Source organism: Electrona antarctica, assembly GCF_951216825.1.
Source record: "Electrona antarctica genome assembly, chromosome: 9".
NCBI lineage: Eukaryota > Metazoa > Chordata > Actinopteri > Myctophiformes > Myctophidae > Electrona > Electrona antarctica.
The window spans coordinates 39,771,440-39,785,137 of record NC_136790.1 but is presented as its reverse complement, the minus strand read 5'-3'; the positions used below and the strand labels follow the sequence as shown (position 1 = coordinate 39,785,137).

At 43.3% G+C, this 13,698-nt stretch overlaps 1 protein-coding gene across 1 annotated transcript in view; it reads right to left on the bottom strand.

Moving 5' to 3' along the window:
* The window catches only part of erc2 (ELKS/RAB6-interacting/CAST family member 2), a gene marked incomplete at its 5' end in the record, with an annotated part of 49,182 nt that overhangs the window by 21,089 nt on the left and 14,395 nt on the right, over positions 1–13,698 (bottom strand). The window contains 7 exons of the mRNA XM_079509391.1: positions 593–730; positions 2,241–2,408; positions 3,356–3,523; positions 4,842–4,997; positions 7,133–7,207; positions 8,229–8,648; positions 11,127–11,150. Coding sequence (XP_079365517.1) covers positions 593–730; positions 2,241–2,408; positions 3,356–3,523; positions 4,842–4,997; positions 7,133–7,207; positions 8,229–8,648; positions 11,127–11,150 — 1,149 coding nt within the window. The remainder of the gene's footprint in view (positions 1–592; positions 731–2,240; positions 2,409–3,355; positions 3,524–4,841; positions 4,998–7,132; positions 7,208–8,228; positions 8,649–11,126; positions 11,151–13,698) is intronic.

The window sequence follows — 13,698 nt, the reverse complement described above, 5'->3', positions numbered from 1 at the left end:
CTTCAACCAGAACAATGCTAACAATGCGATGACCGATCAGATGATGAGGGTGGGTCATGTGTAGGGCCAGACAGTCAGGCTCGATATTTTACTTTGTCTCTGTATCGGCAATTATGCAGCCGATTTGTCCCATTTTACCACTTTCAAGCTGGCATCCTTAATTTGGGCATGGCATTCCAGATGAACATTTTGAAACATTTTCAAAAAAGTCAGTTACTTTTTAATCATTCTGAATAGGGCTTAAGTAATAAAGGTCATGTGTTCATTTTGATCTTTCAAACTATAGATTGATCTATCAATTAGTTGTGTTTTAAATTACTTTTAATGAATGAATGTACAGGTATTTATTGATTTATTTGTGCTTATATGTTACACATTCTCAAATAGTCCATTTTATTTATAAAGCATCTTTCCAAACAATGTTGCAAGGTGCTGTCAAATCTCACACTTTTTGAAAAACAAATCAGTCAAAACATTGGTTTTGACTGATTTGTTGGTCTAAGGACTCTTCAAAATGGGGATTTGCGTCAGAACGAAATTGGTCGGGCTCTAGTCATGTGTGTGTAGTATGTAGTAACTGGATGGTCTGTACCTTCTCAGAGAGTGCCTCCTCCAGCGTGGCCAGGGCAGTGTCTGTGTTACTGGAGTCAGTCTGCAGGGACTTGACCCTGTCCTTCAGGTTCCCCAGCTGCTTGTCCTTGTCTCGAAGCTGCTCCTGTAGATTCTCAATCTGACATAGGGTTGGGGGGTGGGTGGGGTTGTCGGGGGGGTCCATGGGGGTGGAGAGACACAGAGCCAGAGGTGATTATTAGCATGGGTTGGACTCAGAGTGGGGTTGTTGAAGAATGATACCCTCTGCTGACGGGTCGGGACGCGTGCCAGGGTTTTACCGCAAAGGAGAGCCAAGCTCTTGCCCTTTCAGAAGGAAATTATATCCAGTGTCGTCGGATTGCCTGATCGGAGGAAGTCCTAATAAAGCTGCACTCGCTGAGAATGATGAGAGAGTGTGTACACTGCCGACTAAAGACGGATGATAACTGTCACAGGACATGCAGACAGAATAATGCACATAATTACTGACTAGGCCAGCTACAGCGATTGCTTTGCTGTGCGACAATATCTGTAGGCGTATAGGAACAGAGTCTGAACAACACGGTCAGTGATGAAAGAGTTTTAGAAACGTAGACTGATAATAGAGAGAGGAGTGAATAGAGGCATTGCACAAGCAGAAAAGGAGCAGTACAGTAGAGAAAGCAGGAAAGAAAGGCAGATGGGCATGGACGAGGGAGGTCAGGGTGAGAGAGCGAGAGAGAGGGAGAGCGAGAGTAACACTCAAGAGTGTATTTATAGCACACACTAGAGCCAGTGAAGCAGAAACATCTCCTTCCTTGTCCGTTCAAGACATTTCCCCCGGAGAGCAACAGAGACTCTCATCCCTCAATGTGTAGTTTACTTTAAAAAAAAAAGGGCGCTAATATTTTTGCCATTTACTGTACCTTAATTTAAAATTAAAAAGTTCTAATGGCTCAGGTAGGATGTAGTTCTTCTTATTTTTGGGTTGGAAAAACTTTGGAAAGAAAGAAAGAAAGAAAGAAAGAAAGAAAGAAAGAAAGAAAAGAGTGAAAGTGGAGAAATGAAGAGAACGAACTATGCTTTATCTTTATCTTTATCGTGTGTGTGTGTGTGTGTGTGTGTGTGTGTGTGTGTGTGTGTGTGTGTGTGTGTGTGTGTGTGTGTGTGTGTGTGTGCGTGTGTGTGCGCGCATGTGCGATTGTGTGTGTGTGTGTGTGTGTGTGTGTGTGTGTGTGTGTGTGTGTGTGCGCGCATGCAACTCCTCATCTCTCTACTCTCATCCTTGTCTCTCGAATTATAATTTTCTGTTCCGAAATTGCAAAATAAATAGCCGATCTACAAGCTCACAATGCATCACAATGCATTGTGTGGTTAAAACAACAGTCTGTGAGATCAACGTCCACCAGCTGTTTGTTGTGTCTTTTTTTTGTTTTTTTGTTTTTTTTAGATTTTTTTTTTTGCGGCTTACGCCTTTTATTGGTTTTTGAAGGGACAGACAGTAGGCTGACAGGAAACGGGAGAGAGATGGGGGAAGACATGCAGTAAAGGCTGTGTCGGGCTCGGGAGTCGAACCCGCGGCACACTGTGACTGGATTACCAGTCGGGTGCCCAGACGGTTACGCCACCGCCTGGGCCTGTTTGTTGTGTCTTTGGTTGACTCTGCTGACCTTTTTCTGCAGGACGTTGATTTTCCTCTCCTTCACTTCCAGCATGTCCTTCATGTCGCGGATCTCCCCGGCCAGAGTGCCCTTCTCCTCTGTCAGGTCCTGCAGCTGCTTGGTCTTCTTGCTCAGGAAGGACTCCTTCTCCTCCAGACGCAGGCGCAGGGCATCCACCTGAAGCGCAGTGGGAGCACACAAACAGGAGCACTCAGAGGCAGTCACAGTTAGACCTAGCGGCCATTTTCGGTGAATAATATTTCATATACCCAGAGCCGGATCTACCGTTGGGCTAGGGTGGGGTGCAGCCCGGGGGCCCAAAAAGTAAGATGAAATTGTAAAGTATTGCAATCCAATTCAAGCGAGATTTATGTTTAGTCTGTCTGTCTGGTTCTCCAAATTGGAGAAAGAGACTGATTTCCCTTTAGAACTGAATAGGAACTGAACTGGGCCCCCCATTTGTTTGTTGTTTTTCATGAATGTTCAAAACTGTTCTGTGTGAAGTTTGAAAAGAATTTTTCAGATAACCTTTAATCCCTGTTTTCTCAAATGTAGTCTTCCATGTTTATTTTTTTCTAGTATTATTTGTTAGTTAGTTTTTATACTGTAGGTTGTGCTTATAGACACCAACTGGATGGCATTGGCTCAGGAAATAGAGCGGCCACTTGGGAATCGGAAGGTTCATAGTTCATAGTTCATAGGTTCAAGGTTCATAGTTCGATCCCCCTGAGTTTACTGTCGAAGTGTCCTAGAGCAACACACTGAACCCCTAACTGTCCCTGATGAGCATCTGCCATTTAGGATGCGTTCGTAAATACCTATTTCCGAACGCGCACTTAGTGTGAAAGTGTGTGAATTGTTGAATGTAATGCATATTTATTATAAAGAGTAGAAAGGCAATAATATACAAATGGAACATTTACCAATACATTACATACTGTAGGTTTAGGTTCAAGATTAAAACGGTTGTGTTTAGGCATTAGGTTGATGCATGTGTTCAGGCATGGGATTCGGTGTGATCAGAGTCAGAGCGAGGATCTGTTAGGGCAGTTAGTCAATAAGATTGCATGACACCAAACGGATTCTGAGCTTTCAAATTGGTTACCAGCAGCGGTCTGTGTTACCTCTGTTTGCAGGATGGCAGCGCGTTGCTCCTTGGCAGTGAGAGACTCTTTGAGCACCTCTATGTGCTGTTTGCAGTCTGAGTTCTGGTTGTTGAGCGTCTCCAGTTTGGTCTGCAGGGCCAGGAGCTCGGACTCCTTCTTGGACAGCTCCTGCTTTAGCTGGTCAATCTGCTCAAGACCATGGGACGTTATTTTAGCACATGTTCAAATACTGAATATAATTCTGTGTGTGTGTGTGTGTGTGTGTGTGTGTGTGTGTGTGTGTGTGTGTGTGTGTGTGTGTGTGTGTGTGTGTGTGTGTGTACTTGTGTGTATGTGTGCGTGTGTGTGTTACTGAGAACATATACTGTACACGTTTACATGTTACACAGCAGCAGAGGTGCATACTGTACAGTATATTACCTTGTGGTAATACTTCCATAAAGTCAGCACGGATATAATAAAAGGCTTTTGGTTAGAAGGGGTGGGTCAGTTAAGTAAAGCTTTCCTACTGTTTTCCATCACCATGCGTTCCTCTCATTAAAGATGCATTTAGGAGCGACTCCCCTGCATCCCCTGCATGTATTATACACCACTTCCATCTATGATTGATGAAAAGAGCTCTAAAAATAGGAGAACAAAACTGCGGCTGGTCCGCGCCTAGCTGTCTAATATCATAAGAGGGATGTAAACATGATTCATACTTTGCCGCACAGCGGTGTTGCTGACTGAAAATAGAGGTTTGTTTTCCTTATCTGCTTAGAAATAGGTAGCAGCCTCTCAGCATAAAAATCAGCATAAATTAGGCTCAAAGCTTCCGGAGCCAGCATATACACCTTGATGTGGAAACAATTGCTGTTGTGTAAGGGACAGGTTGATGACAACATACTGTACTGAAATTGAGGCCGATTGAGGCCAGGTAACTGCTTAACCACAAAAAGGTATACTTTATCTCATTATCTGATCTACAGCTTGTTTCTTTTTTGTTTTAGTTTTTCGCCTATAATAATATGCCCAACAATGGGATACCCTGGGTTGAAGTAGCTTTGTCGGAACCAGTCGTAGTAAACAGCTTGTTGGAAAAGGATTAATTTAATGAGAATTACAAATACGGTAAGTAAAGGATGTTTAGCTGGCATGATGGTATAATTAGGCACCTCTGAATAAGCCTTTGAATACATTAGCTAATTATATTGTTAAAGGTGTCCTTGTCATTGCTATTGCACTGTACTAGAAAAAAGCAATGCCTCAGTCAGACAGTTGCCAACGAAACACTTTGCTGATGACACTATCAATTTAATGCTAAAGTGAGCGTGTTTCAGCAAGGTTGCCAGCTCAATCGGTTCACTTCAGTCCATACAGCAGCGAGCCAATGCAGTTTGTAGGATTACACTAAGCGTTTAATTGATGTAAATACATGTATATGGTATATGTAAATGTATATCAAGGTACAGTATATGTCTGTACTGTACATACAATTTCCCTCATTCTCCATCTGGGTGTATACCTTGGTCTTCATGAACTTGGAGTGGTTCTTGTACACTTCCATTTGCTTGATCTCCTCCTCCCGGTCCTCTGTGTTCAGTAAGCCGTTCGCCTTCAACATCTGGATCTCGTCCTCCAGATCGCGGATGTTGCGCTCCAGAGAGGCGATCTTGGTGTCCTGCACGCAAACATGCAGAAGAGAGACACCTCACAACTAAGACTGGCATTTCCACAAAGTTGCGTGCAGCAAACAACACAGTGCACTCGGAACATTAGGCAAAAGAGTAGCAGTGAGCAGCTGAAAGTGAAAATGAGAGCCCAGTAGAAAGAGAGACACAGAGAGAGAGAGAGAGAGAGAGAGAGAGAGAGAGAGAGAGAGAGAGAGACAGAGAGAGGAGGGAGGGAAGGAGAGAGGGAAACGGAGAGATAGAGATGGAGATTGACGTAGCTGAGAGTAACTGCAGTATCTATGGGTGAAATCAGATGCAGCTCGCTTGCAGCCACACAGAGGATTAATCACCATTTGAAAATATTGAGCAGACATCCAGCACAGAGACAGAGATCAGCCCAACCAGAGGGAAACGTGAGGCGAAGTAAGAGCCGCGTGTTGCTGTAGTTGCTGGCAGATCAATGCCGAAGTTACAGACTGGACTGCGACTGCGACTGCGAGTGCAGCTTTTTAAATAAATAATACCATGTCTTTAAGATTAGACCATGGTCCATCTCCCTCTCCTGCGGAACATTGAACTAGAACCTTGTTCTCTCTCTCTCTCTCTCTCTCTCGCTCTCTCTCTCTCTCTCTCACTCTCTCTCTCTCTCTCTCTCTCCCCCACCCCTCCAGGTTTTTCTGAACTTCTGAACTTCTGGCTTGCGTCGGTGGCCAGGTACCTGTCTAGCCCACCAGAGAGGAGCATGCCATCGATTAAAAAGAAAACCTTCCTTCCTCACCGAAATGAGCGAAGAAACACCAATATCAATGTTTAGCGCTAATCGTGCACTGTGCACCGCAAAGTCCTGAGTGTTGGTTTAAGTTTTGCAGAAAAAGGACCCATTTCCCAAAGGATCCATTTTCTGCACACTCTGAGGACTTTGATGTGCACATGTACTTCACAGAAAATAACAACTATCTCCTCTCAGTCTAAGACGTATAGCCTCGTGCCGAGGCAGGTAACAGCTCTGAGAACATTACTGTAACAGACAGGACTTCATACTGTACCTCAGAGGTCAGAGTTTTAATTCCATCCAAATGCTTTCAGTGGTTCATCGACCTGGGTCAGTCAATCTTGTCCTTTATCTCTCTCTTGTCGCCTGTCTGTCTGTCTGTCTGTCTGTCTGTCTGTCTGTCTGTCTGTCTGTCTGTCTGTCTGTCTGTCTGTCTGTCTGTCTGTCTGTCTGTCTGTCTCTGTCTCTCTCCCTCTTTCTATCTCTCTGCATACTGCCATAAACAACCACACCTGTTTCCATGGTAGCAGCAGGCAGGCTGTGTGCTCTGTGGTGTCTCTGGTGGGTGAGTGAGTGAGTGAGCGAGGGAGGGAGGGAGAGAGGGATGAAGGGAGGAACGGAAGGATGGAGTGAGAGAGGGAGGGAGGGAGGTAGGATTACTCCTGCTGCTCTTAGCATCCATACAGCACTGGAGGAGCAAAAAGAGAGAGAGAGAGAGAGAGAGAGAGAGAGAGAGAGAGTTGCAGGGAGTTCCTTCACAGCAGAGGGGGCGGGCCTTCCCCTAGCTAGTCTGCATGCAAATCCACAGGAGCACAGAAAGGGTCGGGTCACATGACCAACGCTAGGGGATGCTGGGACCTGTTCAGTGCCGATCCAGACCCATGTGAGGAGGCTGTGTCAGCTCAGCGGTGATGTCATGATTTATTTTGAGGAAGTGATGTCATGGCTCTGCAGTTACAGGCCGACGCGCACGACAATATTTCTCAGGTTGGTCTGTTTCTCTAATGCAGGAATGGGTTAACTACCACAGACTATAAGCAATGTTGTGAAGAGCCATATTATTCTTCAGCAATGGCATAGCCGAGACTGATATGGAAATATAACTGATAGATTGATATGGAAGTATGCACGGTAGTGAAAATAGCTGATCTACAAGCTCAATGGAACAGAAATTGAACGTCTTAAAAATGGCTTTTGACTATTTAGTAAACTACATTGGATCCAGCTGACAGTGCCAATATCACAGTCATATCCCAATATTGCTCTTTACAAAAACATATGTGAATGTCTATGTTTGCATGATTGACTCAATTTGTTATTAACAGTTGTACAAAACGTCATGCATGTGTTTAAGTTGAGAATGTCTCCTACCTTCATCTCGATGATGGTTTGCAGGGCCTTGGTTTTACTTGGATCCTGGTGCAACTGATTTCTCCTGTGTAATTCCTTAGAACAAAGACACGTTGTGTTATTATGTGGCAAACCAACACATTTGTCCAATTCTGAACTGAACTGAACTGAACACAAAATGCCCTTCAAAGAAAGACGGCAGTAAAATACAGTAGCCTGAAATAAATTGCCCAGCAATTTATAGCAAAATGCCAGCCTTTGTGGCACATAAAACTGTACATTTCATGCTATTGATCTGGGAATTGTTGTAAAATTCATACCACATTGAAGTGGAGGGTTTCCATTCAAATCTCCTCAACGTTCAATGTATGTCTTTAAATGTTCTGATGAATTGAAAATGGAGGACCATTATGTAAACAAGTCTTTTCTGGTTTTATCCTCTCAGTAGATTTTGTATTGACCTGTAGATTCATTGAACTGTACCCAAACTGTTAATACAATTTTCAATCAATCAAATAAATTCTACAACATACATGTCATTGCAATACTGTGAAGCTCAGTGCTGCCCTCTAGTGATGAAAAGACAAGTAACACCCTGATCCATTCAGACTGTTCTCACCAGGTCTTACCACCAAAGCAGCTACAAGTTAAACACAAAGCAAATTCCTTTTAAAATAAAAACTCAGTTATCCACTTAAGACCTATTTTATTCTCAGAGGTAAGATGGTGTCATGCAGCGAAAATAGCCAATCTACAAGCTCACCACGCGTCACATTGTGACAGACCTAGATCTGCTAATTTTGCTTTTTCTCTTTTCTTATGTGTCAAAAACACAGAGGATTTTGCAGTGTACTTATATGTTTCATTGTCCTTACAGCTGGTGTCGTACAGCACTGGTTCTCGACCTTTTCAGGCCGGGACCGACCAAAATAATCACATTTAGACTTGTATCGACCCTGACAAGCACTTGGAATTGTAGGAGTTGAGGCATTCAATTTTGTTTGACTAGGTTCTACAGATAAATACTAGTCATATGGGGAACCCCCAAAAATGATACGGGGTCCCGACGCCAAAGGTTGAGAACCGCAGTCGTACAGTATACAGCACTCATCTATACCTCTCGGAGGTGAATGTTCTCCTTCTCCTTTTGGTCCAGAATGACCTCCAGGTGTCCCAGCTGGTTCTCGGCCTCGGCGATGCGCCTGGCCCGCTCCTGCTCCTCCTCCATGCCCGGCGGCAGCCCTTTGCTTTGCAGCATCTCCAGCAGCTTCTTGATGGACTCGTCGCGGGCGCCCAGCGTCTGCTTCTGGGTCTCGATCCGCAGCTCCATCTCCTCCAGGGTCTTCCGCAGCAGGAAGAGCTCCTTGGCCTGCCGGTCGTGCTCGGCCTGCAGCCGGCGGAAGTTGTCCTCGGTCAGCTCGATGGTGGTGAAGTGCTCGACTCCGGAGCGGCCGCTGCCCTCCTGCTGCAGCAGGTGGTTCAGGTCTCGCTGCGTGCGCAGCTCGTCCTGCAGAGCCTGGATGGTCAGCTGGAGATGCTGTGTGGGAATCACGCGTAGGTAGGGCTTGTCACCATCATGACATCATGACGCTACGATTCATTGTAATAATTGTAATTTCTTTGCAGGGGATGGCACTTTGGAACATATAATAATTAATAAATAAAAATGACACAATGACATAGACTTTGTAAAGAAGAATTACACAGAGCAGATATGACAAATTTACGTAAATATGTACAGTAAAGACATTATTTAAACATGTTACACTTTCAACATTTTTCAAAAATGCTCACAACACGTCGTATTGACGTGAGCTTGTGCGCACACACATACACAGCCAGGAATGCACGCACGCACACCCACGCACATATGCACAAACAAGCTCACAAAAAACACACCAGGAATTCTCAAAAAGGAATGCAATACTCAATGCAGGTTTTTTCAAGTAGCACGCCTCTTAGTGGTAATAACACACAAACCCACAGAATAATGAAAGACAAGGTTCTGTGAAAAATGTAGATAAGAAAGGACTCCAAATTTGTTAAAGTACTTCAAAACATATAGGCGTATAGGGATACAGGACTTACCTTTGTATGAATGCCATGAAAATGTAATGAATTCATTTGACCAAAGATGACATACTGTAGTCCTTCCAGGGGAAGATTTTAGGACAAATTAATAGTATAGCAGTATTAATTTCACTCCATACGTAGAACTATTTCTCAGAGCTCTAATCATTTGAAATGTCTTTTTCAATTTTGTTTAGACAGCGGAGATACATTAAAGCTCTGAAATAAATCATAGCTGTCCGAGAGACTAACACAGCAGTGTGCTGTGAAAAATCGTGCCGTTTTTAGCCACGTGAGTGGATTTCATATAGGTTCTTGCCTTGCTAATCAAAGCATACCTCCAGGACCACACCATCCCTTCATCTCCCCTATGAAGATGATGATGAGGTTCTGGATGAATATCTACCTGCCTGAGCTAAGGCTGGATAAAGATGTTTCAAACTACAGTTGGGGTAAAAAGAAAAAAGAAGGAAGGAAAGAAAGGAGTTTGCTAACTTGCACAACGTTTGCACAAATATTTCAGGGAGCGACACGGTTATATTATATATACATCATATATATATATATATATATATATATATATATATATATATATATATATATATATGATGTATAAATAAGACTGCTAAGTTGCAGTTGTGTACATGAACAGTCATTGGAGGACTTAAAATGTTGGAGATAATCCAACAAGAAGAGCTGTTAAATAGGTGTACACATATTTGTGGGCGCTTGTTTTTACTTGTATCTGTTTTGCTTTTTGTTTTTCAAATGGTCACGTGGTTTAATCTTCACACACTTTAAAGCAGCACTATGTAGCTTTCCTCTCCTACCCTGGATTTGAACCCCTGCACAAGTGCTGCAATTTTTACAATTGCGCCTGCCTGCTTGCTGAGGGGATGAATCGAATCTTGACCATCAGGTCAAAATTTGTGTCAGATCCTGTGTCTACTACAGTAGGTGAGACATGACCTTTGACACGACTGTTTTAATTGAGTATGCACGTCCATTGCATATAAATGTTAATAAACAGAAAATATTTTTTCAGGTCGGGATACCAATTTTATCCAATCAGAAGAGAGAAGTCATATTGTAATACAGGATCTGATACAGGATAAAGGCGGATAAAGGCGTGAAATCGGAAGTGATGAGCAGCCAAAATTGCAACTGGAACACTATAGAATTGAAGCTGGGTTTTGATTTTCTGTTTATTAAAGAGCTGGAGAGACCGGGAGACTTCTGTTACTGAACAATCACCTATTATTATATTATATAGCAATGATTAATATAGAGCTTTCACTGTTTCACATAAAATTTGTAGTTTTAACAAAAACGTTTATGTGTAACTTATTATGTGTGCCATTGTTCACGTTTGGTTTTGAGCAATAATCATCAGGGCCCAGTATGATAGTATCCATTAAGTATTAAGACTTCGTTCTTGACTGGAACGTCTGTCTGGCAGTGGAGTTTGAAAGAAAACATTATGCAGCTTAACCCATAGAAAATGGGCCACAGGGTTCACACTCAGCAGGATAAAGTGGACAAAGGCAGTTTCAGATTCTAATGCTGAAATAGTGAAATTGAATCCAGTTTCCTGTGTGTATAGGGTTGTAGAATGTGAAACATTATAGGTAGAGATTGGTTGGAGTGAAATACATTTTTTTAAGGGGGTGGGAGGGGAGGGGTGGTGGGGATTGGGGAGTAGGACGGCTCACAAGACAAGGGAAAAGGCTCAAAATGTGTGTGTGTGTGTGTGTGTGTGTGTGTGTGTGTGTGTGTGTGTGTGTGTGTGTGTGTGTGTGTGTGTGTGTGTGTGTGTGTGTGTGTGTGTGTGTGTGTGTGTGTGTGGTTCAAAGGGATTGCCAGGCCTCCGTTAAACACGCGTCACACAACAGGTGACTCTATGTTGTGCAGCCATACAACATCGGTTGCAAACATAAGGACAAACCTTGGTTCTCCTGGCATCCAGCAGCTGCAGAGCATGAACAGGACGAACAGAAACAAAACAAGAATGGTAAAACACAGCGTCAGAGAGCATGATGCAACGCACAATGTGATGGTTAACACAAATGAGTGAGAGGCAGCCGGCCGCTCCCTCTGTCCAAGCTGTACTCGTTATCTGTCCACCATCCTTCAGGTCCTCAGTCCGCGTACTGTACATCGTACCGTACGTACAGTACGCCACACTATACATTATACCACTGTTTATCAACGTGCGGCCCAGGGACCACTAGGGGGTGCAAATATATACCGTATATATAATATATACCGGTCTAGAACTATGAGTATGAGAGTTTACAAATGGAAACGAATGGACACATATATATTATGTATACAGGTCCATTTCGTTACTTTCTACAGATCAGATCAGATCAGATCGAGTTAAAGGGATATTTCATTTTTTTAATATATTTGATATTCATGTTAGCTGTCCTGCCCCCTACCCCCTCCCCCCCATATACACACCCATTATAACTTCAAAGTCCAAGATAGATTTTTTTAAATACATTTTCTTTCATTTTACAATTTAGAAAAATAATAATAAAAAATGAAAAAAGTAATTGAAAAAACATGGCCACCTCACATTAGAAGGACAGGTGTTTTTGATCTATCATGATTAAAAATAAAATGGAGTTTGAAGTTACAATGGGTTTGTATAGGAAGGGGGCAGGGCAGTTGAATATCAGTGAATATCAAATATCTAAATACTAAATCAAGCTACTGAAAGTGAAATATCCTTTTAAATGAATGCTGCAGATTTTACAGTGTAGTTCAAGGTCCCAGAGATTTACCAATATTACAGTTTTCATTCCCCACTGGTGGTCACCGGACCTGATGTTGAGAACCAGTGTTTTGTACTATGATACTGTATGTCAACGTATACATACATTATACTGCACCACTGTCATCACTGTCACAAATGTACCTTCAGTCACAGAACCATTCTGGAAAGAGCTGAATGTGAGCTTTGAAATAAGCTGGCTGGGCAATTTCATGCGAGTTCATGTAATTATGTGATGTTAATAGAATAATGAAAAGGGACGCTTTATAATAGAGCGTAGCAGTTTGGATTTGGAGGTGAAAACAAAAATCCCTTCATTTTCTCACAGCGGTTCCCAACCTTTTCTGGACCAGGGCCCACTTTAAAAGATCATCTATGGAGAAAATTAAAGGGATTTTTACTTCTGACTGACTGACCAGCGCTGGTGGCAAACAGGCCACTGTACACATACAGGAATGTATAATGGTACACCCATTAGTGTGTCATTTCTTTGCTCAGTACATTTTCATGTCCCACAACAAATCACACAAAAAGTATATTGTTCCCCAGGCGGTGGCGTAACCGTCTGGGCACCCGACTGGTAATCCAGTCGCAGTGTGCCGCGGGTTCGACTCCCGAGCCCGACACGGCCTTTACTGCATGTCTTCCCCCATCTCTCTCCCGTTTCCTGTCAGCCTACTGTCTGTCCCTTCAAAAACCAATAAAAGGCGTAAGCCGCAAAAAACAATATCTTTAAAAAAAAAGAAAAGAAAAAGAAGAAAAAAAGGTATATTGTTCTAAATTTCGATAGGTTGTCAAACTAGACATATAGCTATATTGTTCTAGACACATTTAAATTGTGTCAAATATCCATAGATCTGCTGGGGAATACCGACACTACACGTTTGTTTACAAATACTAGACCTGTACGTGCCCGTTGGCCACCGGCCTACTTGGGAACGATGCAACTTGGGAACCTATGGCATGTGTTTGAAACATATGTTCTTCCACCCAGCAGGGGGCAGTGCTTGTACTGCCAGTGCTGAAACAGTGTTTTCTGGACAGTGCTGCCAGATCATTTTACTTCCACCAGCTCCCTTATGTAAGCCACAACCATTTTAATCCTGCCCACTAAAACCACTTAAAGCCCCTCAAATGTTCGCGCACACGCACGCACGCACGCACGCACGCACGCACGCACGCACGCACACACACACACACACACACACACACACACACACACACACACACACACACACACACACACACACACACACACACACACACACACACACACACACACACACACACACACACACACACACACACACACACACACACACTCCAGATTGTAGTGTATAGGCCTATACTGTATCTTGGTGTCGGGCGTCATTGAAGTAATTTATTTTGGGACACTGTGATGCTAAAGTGGTGTGACAGGCATAAAAATGTAAAATCCCAAACTAAATCTGGAGAAGCATTTTTATCCCCGCTAGTGGCAGAGCAGAGCTCTATAAGGATTGCTGTCAATCAGTCAATCCAACCTCCACTTTAGTCCCAAACAAGATGTCTTGTGAACTACTGGGTGGATTTATTTTTGGTGTGTCTTTTATTTATTTGCACGTGAGCACGGCTGCGCAAACACACACACGCACGCACGCACGCACGCACGCACGCACGCACGCACGCACGCACGCACACACACACACACACACACACACACACACACACACACACACACACACACACACACACACAC